Source organism: Periophthalmus magnuspinnatus, chromosome 21, assembly GCF_009829125.3.
Source record: "Periophthalmus magnuspinnatus isolate fPerMag1 chromosome 21, fPerMag1.2.pri, whole genome shotgun sequence".
Lineage (NCBI taxonomy): Eukaryota > Metazoa > Chordata > Actinopteri > Gobiiformes > Gobiidae > Periophthalmus > Periophthalmus magnuspinnatus.
The window spans coordinates 21,422,324-21,445,869 of NC_047146.1; the positions used below are offsets into that span (position 1 = coordinate 21,422,324).

A 23,546-nucleotide genomic window follows, 5' to 3' on the forward strand; every position below is an offset into this window, starting at 1 on the left:
AAAACATTTTAGTGTTTCTGCCCTAAACTATAATTAGCATATCAATTAGCATAAAGTTGTGTTGAAGGCAAGCTCTTGTTTGTAGATATATTCGACTCAAACTTAATCCTTGCTTCTCATTCTTCCAATAGGACGTTCAGTTTAATTTCCAATAAGCAATAGGTTTTTTGATATGTGTTTTGTCTTGGATTCTTAAATATTAACTATTACACAACATTGTAATAATTATTTAACCTTTTCTCATTCTTGTTTCCAATGCAGTGAATTCAAATTGTGCAATTAAGCAAATGTCATTTCTAATTGTCAATGAGCAGTTTCTTTTTAGTCAGGAGAGTCAATCCTTTGTCTATAAACACATGGGCAGAATTTTTGCTGTCTTTGGAGGAAAAACCCTTTCCTGGGTCAAATTTATCTTTTTTTCCATTTATCTTTATACAGGGAGAGCACTCTATGAAACAACAACAAACAAAAACAAAACGAGTCCCTTTAAAACATTAAAAACACGTGTGAATAATGCTTAACACCAGATTATTAAAGTGGCACCAATATATCCAGTTTTGCATGTCTTTGAATTGTATTCCATTTTTGGGAAGCAAAATGGCCAAAAGCTTTTTTCCCCATTTCAGTTCTAGTGCGCGAGATATTCTGCAGTTTATCAAGTAGTCCCTTATTTTATACAGTGTTGTTCTCTTCTGACAGATAGCAATGGCCAACCCACTTTTTCATAATGTACAGTGATGGGTTTTAAATTCATCGCCTGTTATGAAACGAAGGCCTGAGTGAAAGAGTGCATCTAAAGGCTTCAAAGTAGAGGCTGAAGTCTGCTTGTGTATATTATATCACCATAATATAATACAGAAAGAAAAGTTGCATGAACAATTTTTCTGTAATTCAATGGGATATCAAATTTCTTTCTATAATAAAATGAGGATTTTGATTTTAAAGGATAAGTTTTCTCCAAGCCAAAACCCAAGCTCTTTATAGGTGGTGACTCTTTCAATCAGTGTACCATTTAGTGTATAAAGACTTGTAGCTTGCACATCACTTAAATATTTTTAGAAACGATCATATACTTAGTTTTATTTTTCTGGTATAACTGCCATGTGTTTTGACAAATTAAAAATATGTAATAGATGTTGAATAAAATATGGGGAAGCTAGTCATCGAAATTCTGGATCAAGGTCATCAGCTCCCGTGGACTTCTTTGGGTGTATAGAGCAGAGTGCATTTAAGGCCTCCATGTAAGTGAAAGGTCTTAAAGAGAAATGTGCTACTAAAAAAACTGCTATCCGCCAGAGTTTCAGATTCAACATAATAAAGATCAGGAGGGGTGACCATTATATGATCCTATCCTTTATAAGTTCCTATTAAAAGCATCACATATTTCCTCTTTAGAATTTACAATAGCTGAATCCATTAAAATATCGGTTAGTAAAGTTCATACAATACTAGGTTCTGATAGGGATCTTACTGTCCTCCAGAACATGTCCATGACTCTCTATCAGTGCAGGCATGAAATAAGAAATTTTTGGCTTTCTAACAGTTGATAAACTTCTATTTCTTTCTCTTTTTTTTTTACATTTCAAATAAATGCCCAATTCAAATCTGACCTAGTTGTGTGTGCAGTTTTCCATGCAGCATTTCCTTCTCTAATTAAACTGCCAATTTCTTTGTTGAACCAAGCTTTGTTACACTTTTTCATTATTTTTTTTTTCTTTTAGGTGCATGTCAGTCTGCAGTTTCATTAAATGTATTAATTTTAAAAAAGGCCATATCAGGTTCAGGGAATGCTGATGTTAGCTCGATATCACTGTAATACAGGTCAGATTAAGACTTGCTCATTGAAATGTTTATATGATCTTCTCACCTTGACACACCAATGTGTCTTTAACTTTTGTATTTTGAATGCACCCAATTGGACAAAGGTCGCTAAAATCCAGTGGGAAAACACCATTTGCCTTATAATTATGTTTTTTTTAATTAAGATTATAACCATGAGTGTGCCTTTATTTATATTTCTAGGTCAGCTTGGAATAGAAATTACTTGTGTGAGATTCAGGCCATTGCATAAGTCTTTCAAAGTTTTGGGCTCTTTCCCCAGCCAGTTAATATTTATATTGCCCATTATTAGGACCTCGTAATTTTCATGAACATCTGTATATTTAAGGAACTCATATTGGAAATAAATACAAATTGACTTAGAAATTGTGATTGATCAATAGGAGGAATAAAATGATAAAAAGACAAAACGAAAACAATTCTCACGCAGCCCAGCCCTATTTTGAATATTTCCATCCCATTGTTTGTTTTAGACTTGGCCAGTTTCAGCTCAGTTTGACCCCGGAGGTCTCTGCAAGTGGCCTGACGGCTGCTTAAGCATTCAGCAAACAGCAGCATGTGTTCTAGCTCCTACTCCTTTTACTCAGAATTTTCCATAGATCCAGTGTCTCTATAAAAGTGACCTCTCTGACAGACTGTTGATGAATCAGCCTCCATCTGGCTCTCTGTTAAAGCCACTGTTGCTCATCTGAATTCACCCCACAACTCATTCCTTATGCAGTTTATTATTATTAAAAAGATTTTTAAACTTTTGCTGCAAACTGTGAAATTCAGTTTGTTGATCTTTGCTTTGTAACAGAATGTTCAGAAACTGGCCTGGGACAAGTCTTAGAGGATATTTTGTGCTCTCTCTTTCATTTTAAATCTATTCATATTCTACTATTTGCATTTCCAAAATTTGTCTTTCCTTTGTTGCATATCTATTTTGAATGCGTCTGTCTTCAGATGTTTGTTTTCAAAGCAGATCTTCATTTACATATTTGGCTTGTATTGTTTGCTTGTTAGTCAGCAGCAAAAACCACCATAGCTGGTGTTCTTTCATGTTTTTGATTGGCATCTCAAGGCAAAACATCACTGTCTGCTGCATTCTTCATCTTTCCGCTGGCATGTAATCTGAGATCGGACACGCATCTATTTTTCCACCATCACTCTGCATGTTTGTATCTACTCGTGTAATCTCTGTCTCCCTCTCCTCCGAGTGTTTTACTTTTATTCTCAAGCATTCTGTTCAAAGTGAAATTGCCAGCTGTCTTCATAAATCACTTCAGCGGTGTCAGGCCCTGCTTGTTGCTAGCTTTTCTCTCTTGCTACTTCGTGTTCTTGTTACGTTTATATCTGTAACTTTCACTGCAAAAGCACAATATCAACTTCAAATAACTTGAAGTCTGAACCCTAACCTTTACGTTTTGCTTTGAGTAGTTTGGGCACATACTCTTATATGTTATGTCTGATATTTTTTTATAAACACATAATTCTGAAACCAATTTGAAATACTTTGAAACGTGTCCACAAATCGACCTACAAATAAATCCAAACTACATTTTTGTAGTGTGAACTTGTGGACAACACTAGCGGCTAAATTGAATCTGTTTTCTTTGTTTTTGTATTTCAGGTTTTCAAGATGAAAGCAGTGCAGCTGGCAGAGAAGCTCATCCCTGCCTTTAACACTCCCACTGGAATCCCCTGGGCTATGGTCAACCTCAAGACGTCAGTACCACATTTCCACAGAAACACATACCTCATGTTATGGCAAAAACTCAATAGGGCAAGCACCTAATATCACTTAATGACATCAAGCTACTGTGACTTTAGTATCTACAATAATGTATTAAAACACATTTAGATTTAGGTATGTTCAGACTATTATACAACACTAATGATTTACATACATTTATTGATACAGAATTGCAAGACTTTTAAGTTCACAAATGCTTCAACTTTGCTCTTAACTCCCACTTGATTTCAATATTTGCCCTTCACTTTTGTGCTTGGTCCCATTTTCTTATAATTTTATGATTTAACATTTGCACATCATTATCTAATCAGTGTGACCTACTTGAAACTTCAAAGAGCCATTGAACTGTGTGTCATTCTGACCAACGTTTTGATGTTTTTAGTATTAATAAAAGGTTTTTGAGTAATTGCGTCACTCGTGTCATGTAATGTCTGCCTGTGACTTGTGTTCATAATTTCCTGTGTTTTTCTCTGCTCTTTGCTGTGGGTCGACTGGTGTCTGTGTCCAGTGGTGTTGGCCGTAACTGGGGCTGGGCCTCGGCTGGCAGCAGTATCCTGGCGGAGTTTGGAACTTTGCACATGGAGTTTGTCCATCTCACCTACCTGACGGGCAACCCTGTGTACTACCAGAAGGTACTCATCTGTGATTAGATAAGATATGATTTTTTTAAACTCTCACATACTTACATAATAGTTTACGTTCTACGCACAGTAAACCGCAATATTAATCTACTACTCTACAGCTACTACTTAATAATAGAAAAATGTTTGTTGACTTAATGACAAGCAGCATATTTTCTTCAAACCCTTGTGTATGACTTGGAGGTTTATTGTTTTCATAAAATTGCAGCCGTGGACCTCAAATACAGGTTACATGCAACGCTAACAAAAAACCCTTAACATGTTTTCATATGTCTCCTAATGTTAATGTTTCCAGATCAAATGACCAATCCATCTTTGTATTTTTCAATTACAGGTGATGCACATTCGTAAGCTGCTCGCCAAAATGGACCGCCCCAATGGTCTTTACCCAAACTACTTGAACCCTCGGACTGGTCGCTGGGGGCAACGTAAGTAAACATGATATGCTCAGTGCGAACCCTTTTGGGCTGATGTCAAACTGTTGTGACTGCTTTAAAGTCGTGCTGTTGTTTTACAGTGTTCTTTATGATACAAAAAAGGCACTGTTTTTCGGTCTTTGGTTGGCCAATGTCCAGTGTGTTCCCCATAGAGGTCCTTAATTGCTTGGATGGAGTCCAGTCAGTTCCCAACAGGTCTACATTGAATAATAAAATACAAAAGGCTTTATCTTTAAAGAATTACAGCTATACAAATGTATCTTTGAGAATTGTGGCAGTTGTTACAATCTGTTTACAAAGTGAGGACAATTGATGCAAACTAATTGGAGGGAAAAACTAGAACAATTTTGTTTAATGAGAGCAAATTGGCTTGAGTGCAAGACAGGAAAAGGGGATCAAAGAATTTCCATTGTATTGATTTAATTTTGGCGACAAGCCCAAGAAAATTAACAGTTCCTCAAGTGAAGTATGACTTGGAGTGACACACTGTTCTGACTCTGAAACTTGTCATTTCTGCACAAAGGAAATGTAGAAAAATGTGTCATTAAAGCTGCGGAGACAAAGGGGCAGCCGAACGGTGACTTCATTAATTGAGGTCTTAGTTTCTTAGTGTGTCACATGAAGATGGATGGCAGCTCGTTCCACTGAGGACATAGAAATGTGACCAGAGCTGTAGAGAAAATGTCTCCTAATAGAATAAAAGTAGCACTGGTGAAATGTATCTCCTCTACAGCACTGGCTTTATGTCACAATGGTAAAATTATAATGCCTAGACATAAAAGATGATGGCTGTTCCCAGAGTCACATCCCCCATTGTCTTAATGAGCCAAACAGTACATTTATGTAATAGGTGGTATTATTTGCACATTTGATTATCATCCATGTATTAAAATATCTTAATTATAATGAATATTACTATAATAGTAATCGTATAATAGAATACTTAATGGAGGCATATGCTGAAATAAATACTTTCATTCAAAGTATATCTTAATTATTTTTTACAAGATATAAGGCTCTTTACAACCTCAGATCCATATTGTATAACATTAAGTATTTCCATAAAATAAAACTCACAAATTTCAAGGTTTCTTTATTAGTACCTGTAGGTAAATGTTTGCAGAAGGGATCACAGCAGTCGAGTAACATTAAAATTAAGCCACAAATTACCGGGGGTGGGAAAAAAGTAATTTTTAGATGCATCGTCAGTTCTAATAAAACAATTCTGAATCGATGCAGACACACCAGTAATCGGAATTTTAAGTTTAATTGAAGCCACTGCTCTGCTCATTTATTTTCCCTGTGTCTCTCTCTCTCTGTCCCGCCTCCTGTCACTCAGAGCAGCAGCTGCACAGACGACCACTGCTGTTGGTGCTGCTCTGCTCCAACCTCTCCACTGTCACACAGTGACCTATAGGAATAGTTCTCTGCTCAGGATTTGGCTGAGGCTTTAGAATGAACTTTTCCCTGTCCGAGATGGAGACGGCTTCTTGTTACAAACTTGAAAAGCAGCTTTAATGTAGTAGTTTCTCTAATAGAAGTCTGCAGAGAAGCTAATGAGATAGCATAAAGCTCTGCTAACAGCTACTTTGTAGTAGACGTTCTGTTTTAACGACTATATGTCCCACCTGCTAAACTAATCCCTGTCACAGAAAAAAATATGCAATTATCCATTTAAATGAAGCAATTGTGTTAAATAAAAGTCATTACTTCATCCTGCAGCTCTGCACATAAAAAGTGCCCACTAATTTGATATGAATGTTGAAAGGCAGAGTAAAACATAAAGATACATCAACAATTGTTCCTGCTCAGAATCATAATTGAATTGAATTGAATTGTGAGATGGCCATAGATTCCCAGATTACACATACATAAGACATTAGACATCTTTCTACAGCTTCCAATAATCAGTCTACTATTGTTCTAATTCAGCAGAGCTTCAGCTTAATTTTTAATGCCAGTTCACTTTTATATTTACCTGTATCTTGGTAGATTGTCTTCAAATTACATTTTAGTATTTTCTGCATTTTTTTCCACTCACACTTTTAAAGTAGCTACAGAGCTTCGAGTCTATCACCAACTCATGTTCAAACATTTAGAATATTTAATATTTCCCCCTGAAGTGCAATCTGACTGTTACTCCATAATTCACTTGAGTGTTAAAATATTCTTTTTTGGTTGTTTCAGTTGGGAGAGATGTGAACCTGCAAAGGCATGTATTAGATTAGTTAAATACAGACAGAGTGAAGACTTGTTAGGTTTGTTATTTTAGAATTCAAGAGATTTTTTAAAACATTACAATAATAAAATATTCACTCTTTACTAGTGACAGCCTTGGAGAATTTTTTAAGCTTTCATTTGTCAAATTCAAAAATCTCTGGAGTCGAGCAGCTCAGACAAAGGAAATGAAAAGATTGGATCTGAAAAGCTGCCTATTGCAAAGCTGTGAAAAATGCTGTTTTTATTTCTCTATAGTGCATCAGGATAGGCAAAGTTTAAATTAAATCCATTGTACAAACAAATGAATAAAGAGTTGTTTGTTTTAGCTGTCACTAAAACAAATGGCGCGCGTTGGTGGGTGGAGACGGGATTAATGGACAGTCTCATTAAAGGATGACTCAGGGCTGCAGGCAGGGGGGGCTGTTGTAGGTCCACACGTTTGTGGACAGCATGACAAGGAGTAACAAATGAGGAAGATGGACTGAAGGAGAGTGATTGATAGATGGTTTTAACAGTGAGTGCTTGGCTGACAGGGTGATGACTGATGCTCTGTTTAATATGCAAAGGGAACTAAGCAATCTATTGTCAATTTTTTTCACCTCTGCTAAAAAGAGTGTTTTGTCCAATTTGTTTTGTGTCATTCTGTTGAAGACTAGAAAGTAATGAATTTTATGCAAGAGTTTCAGGTAAAATTGAACTAAAGCTACGTTTTTTGGGTTGTTTTTTTTGTTTAGTAGTCAGACTAAATTCTCTTTGAGTTGTTTCAGTGAGATGATTTGTTTTCTCTCTATGGCAACCTGTCAACAGTGCATTTGCCCTTTAATTTGTGGTTTTGTGATTGACCAAAAGACCTGGATCATTGCATTTGTGATTTTATCACATTGTCCAAGTAACTATCAACTTGGTTTCACACTAAAATGACAGAAAGAAAAAAGAAAAAACTTGAAAATATACAAAGCAAAGTGTTTCTAAAGTGTTCTTGTATTTTGGCACAGCAGGGTTCCGGGAAGTGCACAAAAACTAAACTTTGGTTGCAGAGGCTTACACCTCTGAACAAACAGCCAAGCCCTGTGGACCAAACTCAGCACTCCACCTTCAATTAAGAGACAAAATACTCTCCTCTGAGCGCAGTTAAGTCCTCATTTCTCTCAAACCAGCGGAGTGAGAGGATAGCTAGAGGCCATTTTTCTCCAAACACCAGGACTTTGACTAAACAGGAGCCACACTGGACCTGTCCTTACTGTTTACAATGGCTTTTTCATTGTCCTCTTCCCTGGTCAGCAGCACCTGTCTTGTTTCATGCTGCAATTAAAGAAGACATATTGTGCTTTTTTCATAACAGACTATAACATATGTAGATGATACATTTTACTTGTTTTTCACTATAAACCCCAATATTGATCCCAAATGACTTAGTAATATAAACGGGATCATGATTTCTTGTTAAAATATAGAATTCATAGTGGCATTTCAACCTAGAGAGCAGTGGTTTTCATTGACATGTTATTATTTGAGAAAAATGGCTAAGCGACAGTTTAGGCCCAAGCCCAACGATTATATTTTGAAGGAAATACAAGTTAGTATCGGGAAGTGAGGGTTTATAGGGGGTTAAGTGAAAACAGACATTTTCTGAGCACTCAAGTCCCAGATGCATGACAATACAGGATTACTCACACATACATGAACAAATCTTAATACAATTATGAGTAAACTAATGATAAGGGAACACTTTTTAAAATCTCATTTGGTTAAAATCAGACGTTGATTTTTCATGTCTGCCTTAACATATTTAAAGAAGCTCCTTTGTCATTACCCAACAGCTCTTAAAAAACTACAATGCCAAACTTCATCTGTTTTTTTGCAATTTTAAGCCCCACGTCCTTGATCAAAGTAGTTGCTCATGAACTCTTGTTAGTTGACACAAATTATGATTAGCCTGTGCTTTTATGGCTATTGCTTTCTTTTCACAATATAGTCTTTAATACAAATATTGCAAATATAACATGACTGAGAAAACATAGGTTTAGATTAGTTGTCACAATACTGAAACTGTTTACTCAAATTAATTGTGTTTTAATTACTCAAAATAATTGTGTTTTCATATATTCTATAATTAGAAAGTAATTAAACTTCCCAGGCGTGGAGACTGCGTACATAAACTCGTATTGATCCCTGTCTGCTGTCCATGTGTGCACCCAAAGACGAACACAATAATTAACCGTCATTCCCTCTTAACCACACTATTGAATGCATTAAACCGGTGCACGATTAATTGGCACCAAGATAATCTCAAATAAACTTAGGCTTCTTAATCGGAGGGGAAGAGTAGACAACAGGCCACAGGAGTCTAGGAAGGAGAGGAAATGAGGAATGAAGAAATCAACCAGGCAAATAGCTCTTCAGTTTAGACCAGTTTTGATGGAAAAATAAAAGAAGCCTACAGTATAAAGCAAAAATGGCATTTACTGCTTTTGTTGGAATTTTTCTGTCAGTTATTGTAACTTATTGTCGTAGCGGCTATTTGTAACATTTTGTGGACTTTTCCCTTTCAAAAGATATATTTGTTTAAAATTGTTAATCACAATCCAAATTTCTCCTTTGTCATCATTCTGAAACACTTTGATAGGTGTTTCACTCCACAATCTCTTAGCTGTAGCTCAACATTTAGAGTTTAAGCTTCTGTGACAAATTAGGTTGTGCTGGCTTTTAGTTTGCACATTAGTGAACATCTGTAACTCCTCCAGAGTCAAACGGGGACATGCCACAGTCACTTCCATTTATTTGGACCAAAGACAAGCACTTAATGCGCTCCACAGACAACTGTTTGAGCACAAAATTAACATCAAGCCACAAGCCAAAATCAAAGTAATGCTTTAAAGCCTTTTCCTGAATAATTACATTAATAGTGTTAGACATTAATGATGATCTGTAAGCTTACTGAAGTTGTGCTACCATAAAAAGCAGTACTGTACAAATAGAATAAACTAAACAGTGAATAAATGTGTGTAGGAGTGCAGACAGTAGTTAAGCCAAACTAATGAGCAGTGCGGCTCTGCTCCTCAGTCCTAATGGCATCCTCCTGTGAGTGACAGCCTTGTTACTGCAAAACCTCTTTCACTACAACCGCTCCCAGAAAGCACCACCCACTCCTGATTTAACCTGCACACGGCCTCCTCACAAACCTGCATACTATATTTGCTGAGACCAACATTTGGAGCTAAGCAGTTGAGTTTTAAAAAATGGTTATTTCATAGTTTTTGTGCTAGATACAATGGAAAATACTCAAACTACTGCCAAATTACCATTTTGGTGTCCATGGAGACTCATTGGTATAAATGTATTGTTAAAGTTGCACTACTCTTTGGTGGGCCTCTGTCACCTGCCTGTCTCCATAGAGATATGATCGCTTTGCCAGGAAGTTTCCACAGTATGGTATTAAACTGTATCTTGTACTACTCATATTAATTATACATGTGTTTTTAGCTCTGTTGAAAGTGCTTTTCTTTTGTTGTTTCTTCCTGTTTGCTTTTCGTGTGACAGTCATTGAAACGTTCTGTCTATGACAGGATATGTTAAGTCTATATGACAATGTTAAAACATATAAAGTAGCCTAAGTGAAAAGATTGGCATGCTTTCATCTTAGCCGGCATTTCAGTACAAATCAGTGTTACTGCCCTAAAATCAAACTATTGTGAGACCTAAAATCCAAATGGCTAGTTACAAACCAGAACTCTTTTGTCTGCTGTCTAAGTAAGTTGCGCCATGAAACCCAATAACCAACACAGACAGAGATTGTTTGTTGTGATCTGGGCTGCGTGTGACCTTGACCTCCGTTTGATTCTGAGGCGTTTGAAGTTTGGTGAGGATGCCTTCCTGTGTACGCCCATGTTTCTGAGCCCGTTTTATTGCAGAGATTGTTTGAAGTCCAACCCTGCTTTTGATTGACAGGCGTTCCTGGTTCGACCCTGTGCTTTGATTGGCAGACAGATGAGGGATGCAGGTGGGTGGGAATAAAAAAAATTGTGTATGAGAGAGGTGTAATGGAAGAATTTGTAATACTCAGAAACAAGCCAATGTACAGAAATCATGGATGCTTTTTTTGTGTGATTTTCACAATTATAAGAGGGTGATGAGAATCAAGTGGCAGATTGAAATATACAGCACGGCTTAAAATTTTGGAAATGGCTGTTCATCAAAAATGTTTTTTATTGTGTTAGATTTTAGCTCTGTAGCTCTAGGACTACTTGCAATGTCACTTTTGCTTTGTTCATTCTTAATGTTTCTAACCCCCTAAACCTATGCTGCAAATTGTATGTTTTGTTCTTGTTGAAGATCACCTAAAATGGAAATAGAATACCACAGTTCTTTCATGCCTTGTTTAACTTGGCAAAGGTGCAAAAGCAGCGTAAATTGAGTGCTGCACTAAGCTTTACTATTACATAACTTCCTGCCAACCATTTCATGTGTGCTGTAATATTAATGCAGTACATGTAATTGGTCTATGTGATTTTCAGATGTCACTTTAATGACACCTGAAACGTAAATAGCAGCTTGTTGAGGTTTAAGAGTGTAGAGAAAGTGGCTTTGAGCAAAATGCACTAGAAGGTTATTTCCCCCGGTTAAAAACATAGTAAAGACATTTTCCATTTGCATTGGAGACTGATAATAAAAATAGAGATCCTCTGAGATAAGGTTCAAAGCACTAATGCTGCTAATAAGTCTATCTATCCATTTTCTTCTGTCTATTTGGAGCCGTGTCGCAGGGGCAGCAGTCTAAGCAGGGACTCTCAGATTTCCCCCACTTCCAGCTCCTCTGGTGGGGCCCCAAGGCCTTCCCAGGCTAGCCAAGAGACAGGGTCCCTCCAGCATGTCCTGGGTCTTCTGCGGGAACATGTCCGGAACACCTCCCCAGGGAGGCGTCCGGGACGCATCTTGCTCAGATGCCCGAGACACCTCAGATGCCAGAGCAGCGGCTCTACTCCGAGCTACTCACGCTATCTCTAAGGAAGCTTCCCAGACTCATTTCGGCCACTTGTATCCCAATCTTGTCCTTTCGGTCATTACTCAAAGCTCATCATCACCCCCTCTGGCCCCTCACTGCACCTTAAAATACATATGAAATGCATACACTGCGTTCCAAATTAATATGCAACTGATATATTTCACAGTCATTTATATTTGGCAAAATCAGTCCTCATAATTTTCCAGACCTCAACCTTTAGAGTACAATTTGAATGTTATTGAACAAACTTCCCAATGATAACAGTATTTTTTCAAATATAAAAACTTTAAATGCACGGTTCCAAATTATTATGCACAACAGAGTTTCGAACCATGTTATTGTTGTAACGAACTAAAAATGGTCATTTGTTTATTTTTTCAATTAGAAGCATAAGCATATTCCTGAAATCAAAAGCTATTTTAATCAAAACATCTTAACGTTAAAGTTAAGATGTTTTGAAGTTACATTTTAACATAGGACCCCTTATCTGATAGGAGCTTAACAATTCTTGCATCCATTGAACTTGTGAGTTTGTGGAGAGTTTCTGCTTGAATTTCTTTGCACGATGTCAGAATAGCCTCCCAGAGCTACTGTTTGGATGTGAACTGCCTCCCGCCCTCATAAATCTTTCACTTGAGGATGCTCTAAAGGTTCTCAATAGGGTTGGGTCAGGGGAGGATGGGGGCCACACCATGAGTTTCTCTTCTTTTATACCCATAGCAGCCAGTGATGCAGAGGTATTCCGTACAGCATGAGATGGTGCATTGTCATGCATGGTCAGTCAGAGGTCATTTTCACACCTTCTTTGACCCTAAAGGGGCCAACCAGCTCCCTCCCGATGATTCTGGCCCAAAACATGACTCCGCCACCTCCTTGCTGACGTTGGAGCCTTGTTGGGACATGGTGGCCGTCCACCAACCATCCACGATTCCATCTATCTGGACTATACAGGGTTGGATGGCGCCGTTTCTGCTTGTGAGCATTGGTTAAGGGTGACCGAATCGAAGGTTTATGCATAACTGAAAGCCTCTGGAGGATCCTTCACCTTGATGTTCGCTGGACTCCAGAGGCACCAGCAGCTTCAAGTTTCCTGTTTGCTGCTTTGTAATGGCATTTTAGCAGCTGCTCTTTTAATCCAATGTATTTATCTGGCAGAAACCTTCGTCATTTTACCTTTATCTGCATGAATCCGTGTGTGCTCTGAATCAGCTACAAATCTCTTAATAGTACAATTATCACACTTAAGTTTTTGTGAAATATCTAAGGTTTTCATACCTTGTCCAAGGTATTCAACTATTTCACACTTTTCAGCATTAGAGAGATCCTTTTTCTTTCCCATATTGCGTGAAAATGGTGTTCTGCTTAATAATGTGGAATGTCCTTCTTAAGTAGTTTTTCCTTTAATTTGACTTACCTGCCAAACTAACTGGCACAGGTGTTTGAGATTGATTTCACTGACCGCAAGAGCCCTGATACACAATACCATCCATGAGTTTCACGGGAAAACAAAACATTTTACCTTTACGACACTTAAACACAATTTGCATAATAATTTGGAACGCAGCGACAAAGGGCAGCCCTGGAGGGGAAGCCGACTATATCGAGTCTGTAACGCTCAACCTCCCACACGAGCTTAAAGCCCCCTGATAACATAGTTCCCCCAACAACATAGTTCCTAGGATTATTCAGGCGGTCAAAAACCCTTCAACACGTAAAGTTGGTGGTTCAAAGAGGGGATAATACAAATTGACCATGGGAATGTGAAAGAAATATGAAAAATCCTGAACAACACAGGTATTAGCTTTTTACATGGACACTTTATATTGTCACCATCTGAAAAGGTTCAGTTTTTCATAGTTTTTTATATTTTTATAAATTTTTTCAAATTAGCAATGTATCAAACATGTACCTATTTAAATTTAAAAATTGCTCAAAAAGTAGATGGATATTTTTCCTAGACTTGATGTTGTTTACCTCATGTGCACATTTAAGTCTCTGGTCACATCTTATTTTAGTAAATGTATATTTCAGGCCCACACTTTGCCCTTAATAATATCTCCAAGGTTGTTTGCAAGGTTTCTGTTCCCTGCGACAAAAGATGAATAATGCATGACTTCCTCGTCCCTCCTTCCTCTGCCCGTGTCCCTTCATTTACCTACAGGCATGTTAATCAGATCCAGAAAGGGATCTCCTCAGATCAGACACAAAGCGTATGCCCAGACTCTCAATGTGATTAAATGGAGCAGAGGATGTGGTTATGCAGGCTGCAGAGGGACAGCCGTATCAGCCCTTAGAGGGCAGCAGCTCAAAATGTGTATCAAAATATACACAGTGCACAGATGTTGCCTATAACTTATGTCTGTATATTGATTAAAAGGTTTAGCCTCAAGGATTCATAATATCATTTCAACTTGTTCCTAAAATAGACTGAAGTGGCTTTCAAAGTGGGCTGAAAGTGTCCTCTGGAGGATAAAATGAATATTTTCTTATCAGGATCAGAGAGAGTTGGCAGTGCTCCATCCTCTCTGTGTGATGTTCGGCAAAAGAGGACAGCTTTGAAAGCTGTGTAAACTTCTATGAGGATGAATTGGGGACATTAAAATGCGTGCTCTGGAGAAGTATAAACATGCACATTAGTGCCACTGCAGCATAGGTGAACAAGAAAATAAAAGTAGTACCAGCTGTGGGCTCAAACCTGTCATTTTGTCTTCTGTTCCTCCTCTTTGTGATGTACATCCTAGTTTAACAGCACTTTCTTCTTTCAGATCACACCTCAGTTGGAGGACTGGGAGACAGTTTTTATGAGTACCTGCTAAAGGCATGGCTCATGTCAGACAAGACTGATACAGAAGCTCGCAAGACGTACGATGATGCTATAGAGGTATGACACATGCTTTCCTTATGGACACCTCACCATGTCATTTATATCACCTTGACATGTAAAAATACAGCACATGGCAGTAGGGGTTTGACACTACTAGTTCAACATGTCATTTTGACGAGTTTGGCAGTTCTTCTATCATTTTCATGCCAAACATGACATAAAAGATGCATGCTCACAGCATTTTTATACAGGATAATAATCAGATACACGACTACAAGTGTGAAAACTGCATGTCATCTGTGACAGTTGCTGCCATGTCATTTAGAGCACATAAGTCCGAAATTAGAACATTTAGCATGTTATAATAAAATGTCTCCTCAGTCTTGATGTTCTCTATCATTTGAATTCTGTATTATGGATTCATATTCACTTATACGTTGTCACACTCCAGTGGCCTTTTGTCTGTGAGCCCCAGAGGAGAGCAGATGTTTATGGTCTAAAGCTGTTGGTTTGTTTGGATAGAAGTATGACCAGATGTTACCGGGCAAAACTGTGATAGATGTAGCAGTTCAGCCAAGTCATTATTTCTCATTCCCCAAAACTACCTTAATGCATTTGACACGTACTAAGCTCAATATTAACTCCATGAACAACTTAATTACCTGCCAGCAACCTCGTGTAAATCTTCCATTACCATTTGTAGACAGATCAACTAAATGTTTTCCTCAGGCCATTGAGCGGCACCTCATACGCAAATCCAACGGAGGCCTGACGTTCATCGGGGAGTGGAAGAACGGGCATCTGGAGCGGAAGATGGGCCACCTGGCGTGCTTCGCTGGTGGGATGCTCGCTCTGGGTGCTGACGGCTCTCCTGATGACAAGGCCGGACACTACCTGCAGCTGGGGGCCGAGATCGCACACACCTGTCACGAGTCTTACGACAGGACGGGTAAGCAGCAACACGGGCACAGAGCCATTTGAGATCAGTGTATGTTTAATAGATGGAACAATAATCATTCAGGTGCAATATTTATCGTGGGTACGTTTTCTTTGTTCTAGTGGGCAACTTTTACATGCAGTGATAAGATCTGAGCTCTAGAGGATTGAATAAATAACTTCTATGACTCATTATAGATACAAACTAACCTCTAAATTATTTCATTCTGCTGTTTATTTATTACAGCTCATGTTTTGTATATTTAAAATAGTTTTAGGTGGGATAATACTGGTTTAACATTATTGTGTTTCGATATTATCATTTATCTTCCTGGCACATGTTTTAGAGAAAGATGAGTCATGAAAGTTAAAGAAGTCAACATTACAAATTATAATTTGGTGAGAATTATCAGTGACTTTAATACAATTGAGGATAGAGTTGCAACAATTTTTTATTTGACAGTTATTTCCATTGTACATTGACATTTATAAAATACATTTTTAGCCAAATGAAGGTTGAAATATTGTGACTGAAGGCTTCCAGAAATAGAACAGAATTAAAGTGTATTATTGATGAAAACCAGAAATTTTCTTTTTTGACTCTTTGATTTAATGATGCTGCACTCTTGGTTATAAAAGGTCTATTGGCATGTCCTTTCTGAACGGTCCTGATAGCATTAACCATTATTGAAATAGGAGTATGATTATTTTAATAGTTGACTATCATGTTTTCAGTGACCTGGTACCTGTAAATTTCCCATATTGAATACCGGTAAGTGATAGGGAGTGGTTGTCTTGTATTAATATATAACTTTCCTCCTCCTAGAACTGCAGAGTTACGGTGTACCTCACCTGGGAGAGGTTTCACCCTCTCATTACTTTTAATTAACATAATCCAAGTAAATAGACATAAGGGAAATGTAAAAGTAAAATAAACTCTTGGCAAAGTGAAGTATTGACTCAGGAATTGGCTTATTTTAAAGTTTGTTGCCATCAGTGTCAACAGAAACTGATAGTATACTTCTATAAAAGCACCAAACTACTAAGCCTACAATATTTTTCAGACTAATCATTGTTGTCTCACTTATAAATTGGCACCCTGCCTGTGGTTGAAAGGCAAAGCAATCATCAGTATTGAAGAAGACCTTTGAAAAACATTTACCTGGAAATTTTCTTCTTGGGGATCAATACTAAGACTGGCTGGTTGTGGCCCTGCATCATGATTGTGCAGGTTTCAAAATACGGGCTTTCTCAGGATAAAGACAACCGGCTGCTATGGCAACAAATGAAGATGAATAGAGTTTCTCGTTATAGCAACAGGGAGTCTGATCACCGCTGGATACCAGTCTAAAGCTGACCGGTTTGAGCATTAATGAGCTAATATTCAACAATGCATTAAACTGTCTTCACTTTGCCATTGTTTCACAGTTAATGTCAGTCACTTTTAATTGCATGGAAAAACATCTTTCAGAATAAAACCATGTCAGCTTTTGTATCATTTCCTATATACATTTATTAACAGTTTGGTGTTGTGGCTCTATTTTTAATTAGATTTTTAATTTTTCTTTTTTAAGATTTTCTGACCCAAAGTCTTATTACATGTTATATAAAATGGGTAGAGAGAGGGTAAAGACATTCAATGGATGTGGCTAACTAACAATTTCTGCAGTACTTATTGTTTTTAATGATTTTTTTTTATGACAACTCTAGTTCTTCACAGGTAAAATTACATTATGTTTGACTACCAATGAAACATGTTACCATCTTTTCTTTATATGTCCCAATGACATTTCTATCCTCACACAGTATTGAAGCTGGGTCCAGAGGCCTTTAAATTTGACAGCGGTCTGGAGGCGGTGGCGGTGCGTCAGAATGAGAAATACTACATCCTGCGCCCTGAGGTGATCGAGACCTACTGGTACATGTGGAGGTTCACCCATGACCCCAAGTACCGGCAGTGGGGCTGGGAGGCTGCTCAGGTGAGACATGCGGATTTGGGGATCAGAAGAGATGCCCTTTGATCCGTTCATTGTCCTAAATATGGTTCATTTTATCTTGAAATTAATGTTTTTGACTCGAGGATTATTTATTGGCCACACTAGATATTATCTGCATTTAGGACATTTCAGAATATTCATAGTTGTAGTCAAGGTTGCGTATGATGGAGTTGAACCTGTTCATTTTCATTTTAATTAGTATGAGATGATGCTTTTGCTTTTTTTCTGTTAGCTACATTGTCTATAATCTCACAAAAGGCTCTTAAAAAGTATTTCTGAAAAGTTTTGAATTTGCTGTGGACCGTTATACTTACTACTTTGGGAACATTTGTTTTATTCAATTGAGTGAATGCTTCTGCAACAATGTAGACCTTGTTTGAAGGACCATTACCTTTTCATACAGTGTGAGTGGAAGCACATTTTGGAGAGCGAGATTTGGACAGCAGAAAATTCAGCATGGCATTAGATGACACATTAAAAGCACTTTAAAAATCTATTATATTATTGTACGCAAGCCGAGTATTGTATTTATGTGAATGGACCTGATTTAATATAGAGTCAGTGAAGAGTTTAGTTAAAGTTCAGATCTGGTTTCATGCTTCTTGGAGAATACAATCAATTCATTTTAAGATTAAGGTACCGTGTTCTCCTTGTAACAATGTAACTTAACCTTTTTTCAGTGTGTTTATCTTGAACTGTTCTTGAATCTTTTTCTGTGAGAGATGAAAAGAACCAAGGGTGCATTTATCAAAGCAGTAGTCTGTGTATTAGCAGTAATAACTAAAAAAAGTAAGGGCTGAATGAATAATCTGTATGAGGCTTTATAAACTAAACATATTCTTTCTTTGTCTATTTTTTTCATTCGAAGAGTGCTATAAATGTTTCTTATATCAATATATTTTCCTGTAGTTGCTCCCACATCATCTCTTTCAAGCCTAAATGTTTCACCTGGCACTCACATGACATTGGTGACGTGATAATTATTTATTAGTGTAAAACAATACAACTTCAGAGCTTGGGATTGATTATCAAAACTTGACATTACTACACAGACGTGCTAAGAGTCTATAGATGTACATTAGCAAAAACAATGTAAAAAGTTAACAAAACCTTGTAAGCTGCTGAGTTACTCCTGGTAAATGCAATAGACTGTATAACAAAGTGGACTAAGGGAGTGTGAACGCTATGGCCGAAGCCAAAGGAAGCTCATCTTGGCTAGTAGTTATAGGGGCGAATTTGGAGCAGAGTTCCATATTTGGAATTCCGACCACGAGTATCAGAGCCATTCCAGAGTGAGGCTGATTAAGGTAATGCCCCTTTCTGCCCCGACCGTTGTTTTAGCAGGTACTGAGCAACTCTGTCAATCGGAGTCATAGTCGATTGAGCTGGACGCCCGCCCATGATCACTTCCAATTTGGAACACGGCGGCTAGCTATTTCCATTTATATATACAGTCTATGGTAAATATGTACATTTTTGACTATAGTGTCAGAGTACTTTTGATTGACTGCTATAATTCATATTTAGGATCTTAAAATGTCCATTGGTTTAACATCAGGCCAGCTGAATATTCTCTGATGTGTGACGACACAATCACAAGCTCTGTTTAGTTTTGGTTTAAAGTAAAATGTATTCAGGATGCCAGCAGTAAATGCTACAGTGCCCTGTGTATAAGCGATTTGTTCAGGAAGTCCAATCCACAGGACCATCCCTTTCATCTGACAGTGGATTAAACCTCAATCAGTTTTTTCGTCTTGTATCTTCACCCTCTCCCCTTCTTCTCATTTTTATTTTTTCTTTGTGCTGCCAATCTTCATGTCACCTTTCTGTGTGCGTCTCCATGCTGACGCTCTCATGGTTTTGTGCTTACGAGTGGGAGTGTTCGCGTCTGTGCTCACAGGCTAAAAGCGATGAATGCATTTGACAAGTCTGTTTATATGGTGTGATTGTACACAACATGAGTGGCACTATAGAGATGTTCTGAGGAGGAGCTCATCTCTGCTTCATGCATTATGTAGGACTGAAGTCAGATATGCACCTATTTGAATATGAACAAGATTGTGTTTTGATCTATAGCTGACGTTAATTTTTATATTGCAGTGCAAGTTCCCTAACTCCTATACCCAGTGAACCTGCTAACTGTGTAATTACGATAGAGGCCAAATGTCAAGTGGATGTTTTGAAGCCAAGTCAATGATTAAATACAATATAATTTCTGAAGTGTGTTTTCATAAATGGATATTCTTATTAGTACTGTCACGGCTTGTTAAGTCTATGCTGAGACTACGTAAAAGTTCCATCTGATAAATTAAAACTAGTGACTTGTATTTCAGAGATTATCACCACTACATAAGCACACTATTGTTACTCTTCTGAATGGAGTGATAAATACAGTATGCTGAAGCCATCTCTCTGCACACTTCTATGAAATGATTACTATACTATAATGGAGGCATCAGTGCATCAGCTCCAGGATCAATGCTCTATTCACTAAAACCTAATTTCTCTATTCATATCTCGTGTCGGTCTTCTTGGCTGGTGGGAGGTATCTTTTTGCAAGTTAACAGAATCCCTTTGATTGACTGAATATATGCTTCTAGGCTCTTTCTAAAGAATTCACCAATATTGATATTGGTATTGCGGGTAGTAATTAAGGAGTAGACAATCAATTAGCATATTATATCTCAAAATCCATAGCAAAAGATGACATTTAAATCTGTCAACTGAACCAATCGTTGTAGAAGTGAAGATGCTTCGCTGCTCATCCAAGCCGCTTCTTCATTGGTCAGATTGGAGTGGAGTGGAGTGCATTGGAGAAACTAAACAGCCACTCCATAAGAGAATATACCAACACCGGCCTGAGAGCTCCTCAGGACCCCAGTCTGCCGTACAGCCAGAGAAAAGAAATGGTTTGAGACGGGAGTTACAAGAAGCTATTTTTGTTAGGAAAGAGAATCCTTCCTTAAACGGGAATGGGGGCCTGAGACATAATCTCTCACAGATCTATGATTCCATCCACAGACTCAAAACAAACAAACAAACAAAAGAGAACAATAGGGGACCATTAAAGGTTGAATAGGGTCGTTAAGGCGACAATAGCTGTTTACAGTTTCAGTGTAGTTAGTCCCTCCTTTCAGATATATATAAGACAGTGTCCACCAGCAGTCTGACCAGAACTGAAGAAGCGGATGAGCAGCGAAACGTCTTCACTCCTACAACGATTTGCCCAGTTGACAGATTTAAATTTCGTCTTTTGCGATGGATCAGATCTGGACGACTGAGGGATTACGTATACATCTAAAAATTAAAGTGCTCTAGTTTATACAACACTGATGCAGTTACTTATGAAAACCTACTTAATTGCATATGTGGATCAGTTTATGTTCACTTTGTTTTAACTAAATCCTCCTTACTAGTGACTAAGTTTCATAAACCAATATCGATATGAAAAGAATCTTAGGACAAAATTTGACCTTTCCTGAACAGTTTTAGAATGATCTTGAGCTTTATCAGAAATGCCATTTGAAACTCTGTATGATCATTGTGGTATCGAAATCTGCATAAAGCATCGTGTCTATTCCTCAGTACCAAGTTTAATGTTTCATTTAGGCAGGTACTCAAAACTCATCCATTTCTGTTTCTTCCGCGCTCTACACTTATCTCTTTGTTAAATGTAAATCTATTTTTGACTCTCCCCCTGACAGACTCACCTCTCCCTTATAGCACCCTTTAGTGCACTTTTCTGTCTTGTAGAGCTAGACATGGACCATTACCTTGCCTCCGTTTTAATGTTGTTTTTCTCATTTCCTAATTCAACTGCTGTGTGTAGCACCTGAGCCTGTCTATAATTATCCCCTTGCTCACACTTTCAAACACCTGCCTTCAGCTCTGGTTTGTAAGGTACAACTTATTTTCTTTTTGTGGATCACTAAAGTCATGCCTCATGTTTTCACTGCAGAGGAAGTAGCACTTGGAAACTCTAATTGTTTTTGGCGTATGTAAGAATAACTTTACTTTAGTTAAGTCCAGTTACCTGCTTATTAGGTTGCAGATCTCAATTTCCAACCAAAAGTCAGTGCAAAATTGCCGATCTTGCCTTTATAGTTGCAAAGAAAATTATGATGATTAACGTCACAAATCAAACTGTGATTTGATAGAAAATTGGATGCATAAATTTTGTGAGGTTTTGGTGATAGAACAGATTGATAGTGATAAGGGGTGAATCTAAATATTAAAACTGAGCAGCTTTGGAATCATTGGTGAGTCTGAGTGTCTGTGTAGTGCCTTGTGGAGGTGGCTGAAGTTGGCCTCTTCTGGGGTTGTAACTATATTGGCAATGGCAAATTGTAAAACGTGAGCACAATCTATCCAATTCCCTCCACTCTGCACTGTTTGTCTGCCTTTTTTTGGTTTATTTGTTTGTTTGTTTTTTCCCTGTGTTAATGTGCATCTACCCCCAGGAACCAGCTTTGATATTCTGACCTTGCTGTATTAACAACCTTTTTTGAAATAGCTACTTAATTATACTTAAAGTACTTTTATAATCGCTACATTTTCACTGAACCCAATACATTCTAGTTACTCTCTTGCCGCTGCGTAGATGCCAACTAGCCTGTTTAGATCTAAAGCAGCGTCTGTGCCAGCTGCACTCTTCTTTACAGTCGCTGAGATCAAACGTATATCAGAGCAGGTCAGGAAAGTATTGACACTATAAAAATCCCATCACATGTGTCAATCAGGCAGTTTCAGGTCACACTTGTGGTCCGCTCCTTCAGCATGCATTCACTGTCAGTTCGTATCAAGGCCACTGTCACCGCCTGTGTTATGTATTATGCATGTCATGGACGCCTTATCATTGTGTAAAGTGTGAAGGTGACGCCAGCTGCTCCTGTGTGAGGTGTGGCTGCCCATCTCTGCTCCATAATACAAGTGGAGTTTGTTTTTCTTAGATACTTAACAGAGCATGGATGGGCACAGATGTTAGTATGTGAACAAGCTGTCAGTGTAATAGGTCTACATACAAATGGTAAAGGTCATTATGTCTAACACCCATTCGAGCCATCATGTGACCACTCGACTTGATTGTTTATAAAAAAAATTTAAAAGCTGCAAAAAGAGCTGATCAAAAATTAAAGTGGAAAAAAAATGGTCGTGTCCAAAAAATTGTATAAACTGTAAAATGACCTGTTTCACATTTGTCTGATTTAAATCTTAATTAATGAATTTTTGACGATCTATTGGATTGTCAGAATATCGAGGTATACATTTATATCAATATCGCCCACCCATGTTTTTTTTTTCAGAGTGGTTCTTGTTTGTGAACTTGGCAAATAATTTTCACATCTGGAAGAATCAAAACATGTGAAACAGCAGTTGAATTCTTGACTTTACAAAGCATAGATTGTGGCCAAACATTCCACAGAGTCTCATATATTTTCTCCGTTATAGCGTTACAGTATGTAGGATCCATGTAATGCTTTTAGTTACCGGTGCATGCATTTATAGTGAAAGTCAATAAGCAAAGTTTTTTATACAAATTCTGATTCCTTGTCATAGGCCTCAGTGTGAATCAATAGTGCACACGGCTACTGTACAAGGCTGCAGCAGTATCACACCTGCATATTTAATGAGCTCCCGCTTCCATCAGATGTGTGGGGAAACTTTAGCCTCCGGGGTTCTGTTATGGCTATTTGCCCTCATTACAACTGCTCTAGAGCCAACACCCTGCAATTCCTGACAGCAGACAATAGCACAACTAACCCAGATCTTATATGGGACTATATCATGACTGAAGTAGTTCTTATGAGAGCTTACATAAAAAGTACTTAAAGGGGCATTACCCAATTAGTTTCATATAATTAAGTGAAATTTGTTTTGCCCAAGCTGCATTTAGGGTCAAAATGAGACTGCTGTGT

At 37.8% G+C, this 23,546-nt stretch overlaps 1 protein-coding gene across 2 annotated transcripts in view; it reads left to right on the forward strand.

Moving 5' to 3' along the window:
- The window catches only part of man1a2 (mannosidase, alpha, class 1A, member 2), a 92,020-nt gene that overhangs the window by 62,907 nt on the left and 5,567 nt on the right, over positions 1–23,546 (forward strand). For both annotated transcript variants that reach the window (XM_033987474.2, XM_055230663.1), the window contains exons 7-12: positions 3,452–3,546; positions 4,083–4,206; positions 4,550–4,643; positions 14,640–14,755; positions 15,428–15,647; positions 17,441–17,613. In XM_033987474.2, coding sequence (XP_033843365.1) covers positions 3,452–3,546; positions 4,083–4,206; positions 4,550–4,643; positions 14,640–14,755; positions 15,428–15,647; positions 17,441–17,613 — 822 coding nt within the window. The remainder of the gene's footprint in view (positions 1–3,451; positions 3,547–4,082; positions 4,207–4,549; positions 4,644–14,639; positions 14,756–15,427; positions 15,648–17,440; positions 17,614–23,546) is intronic.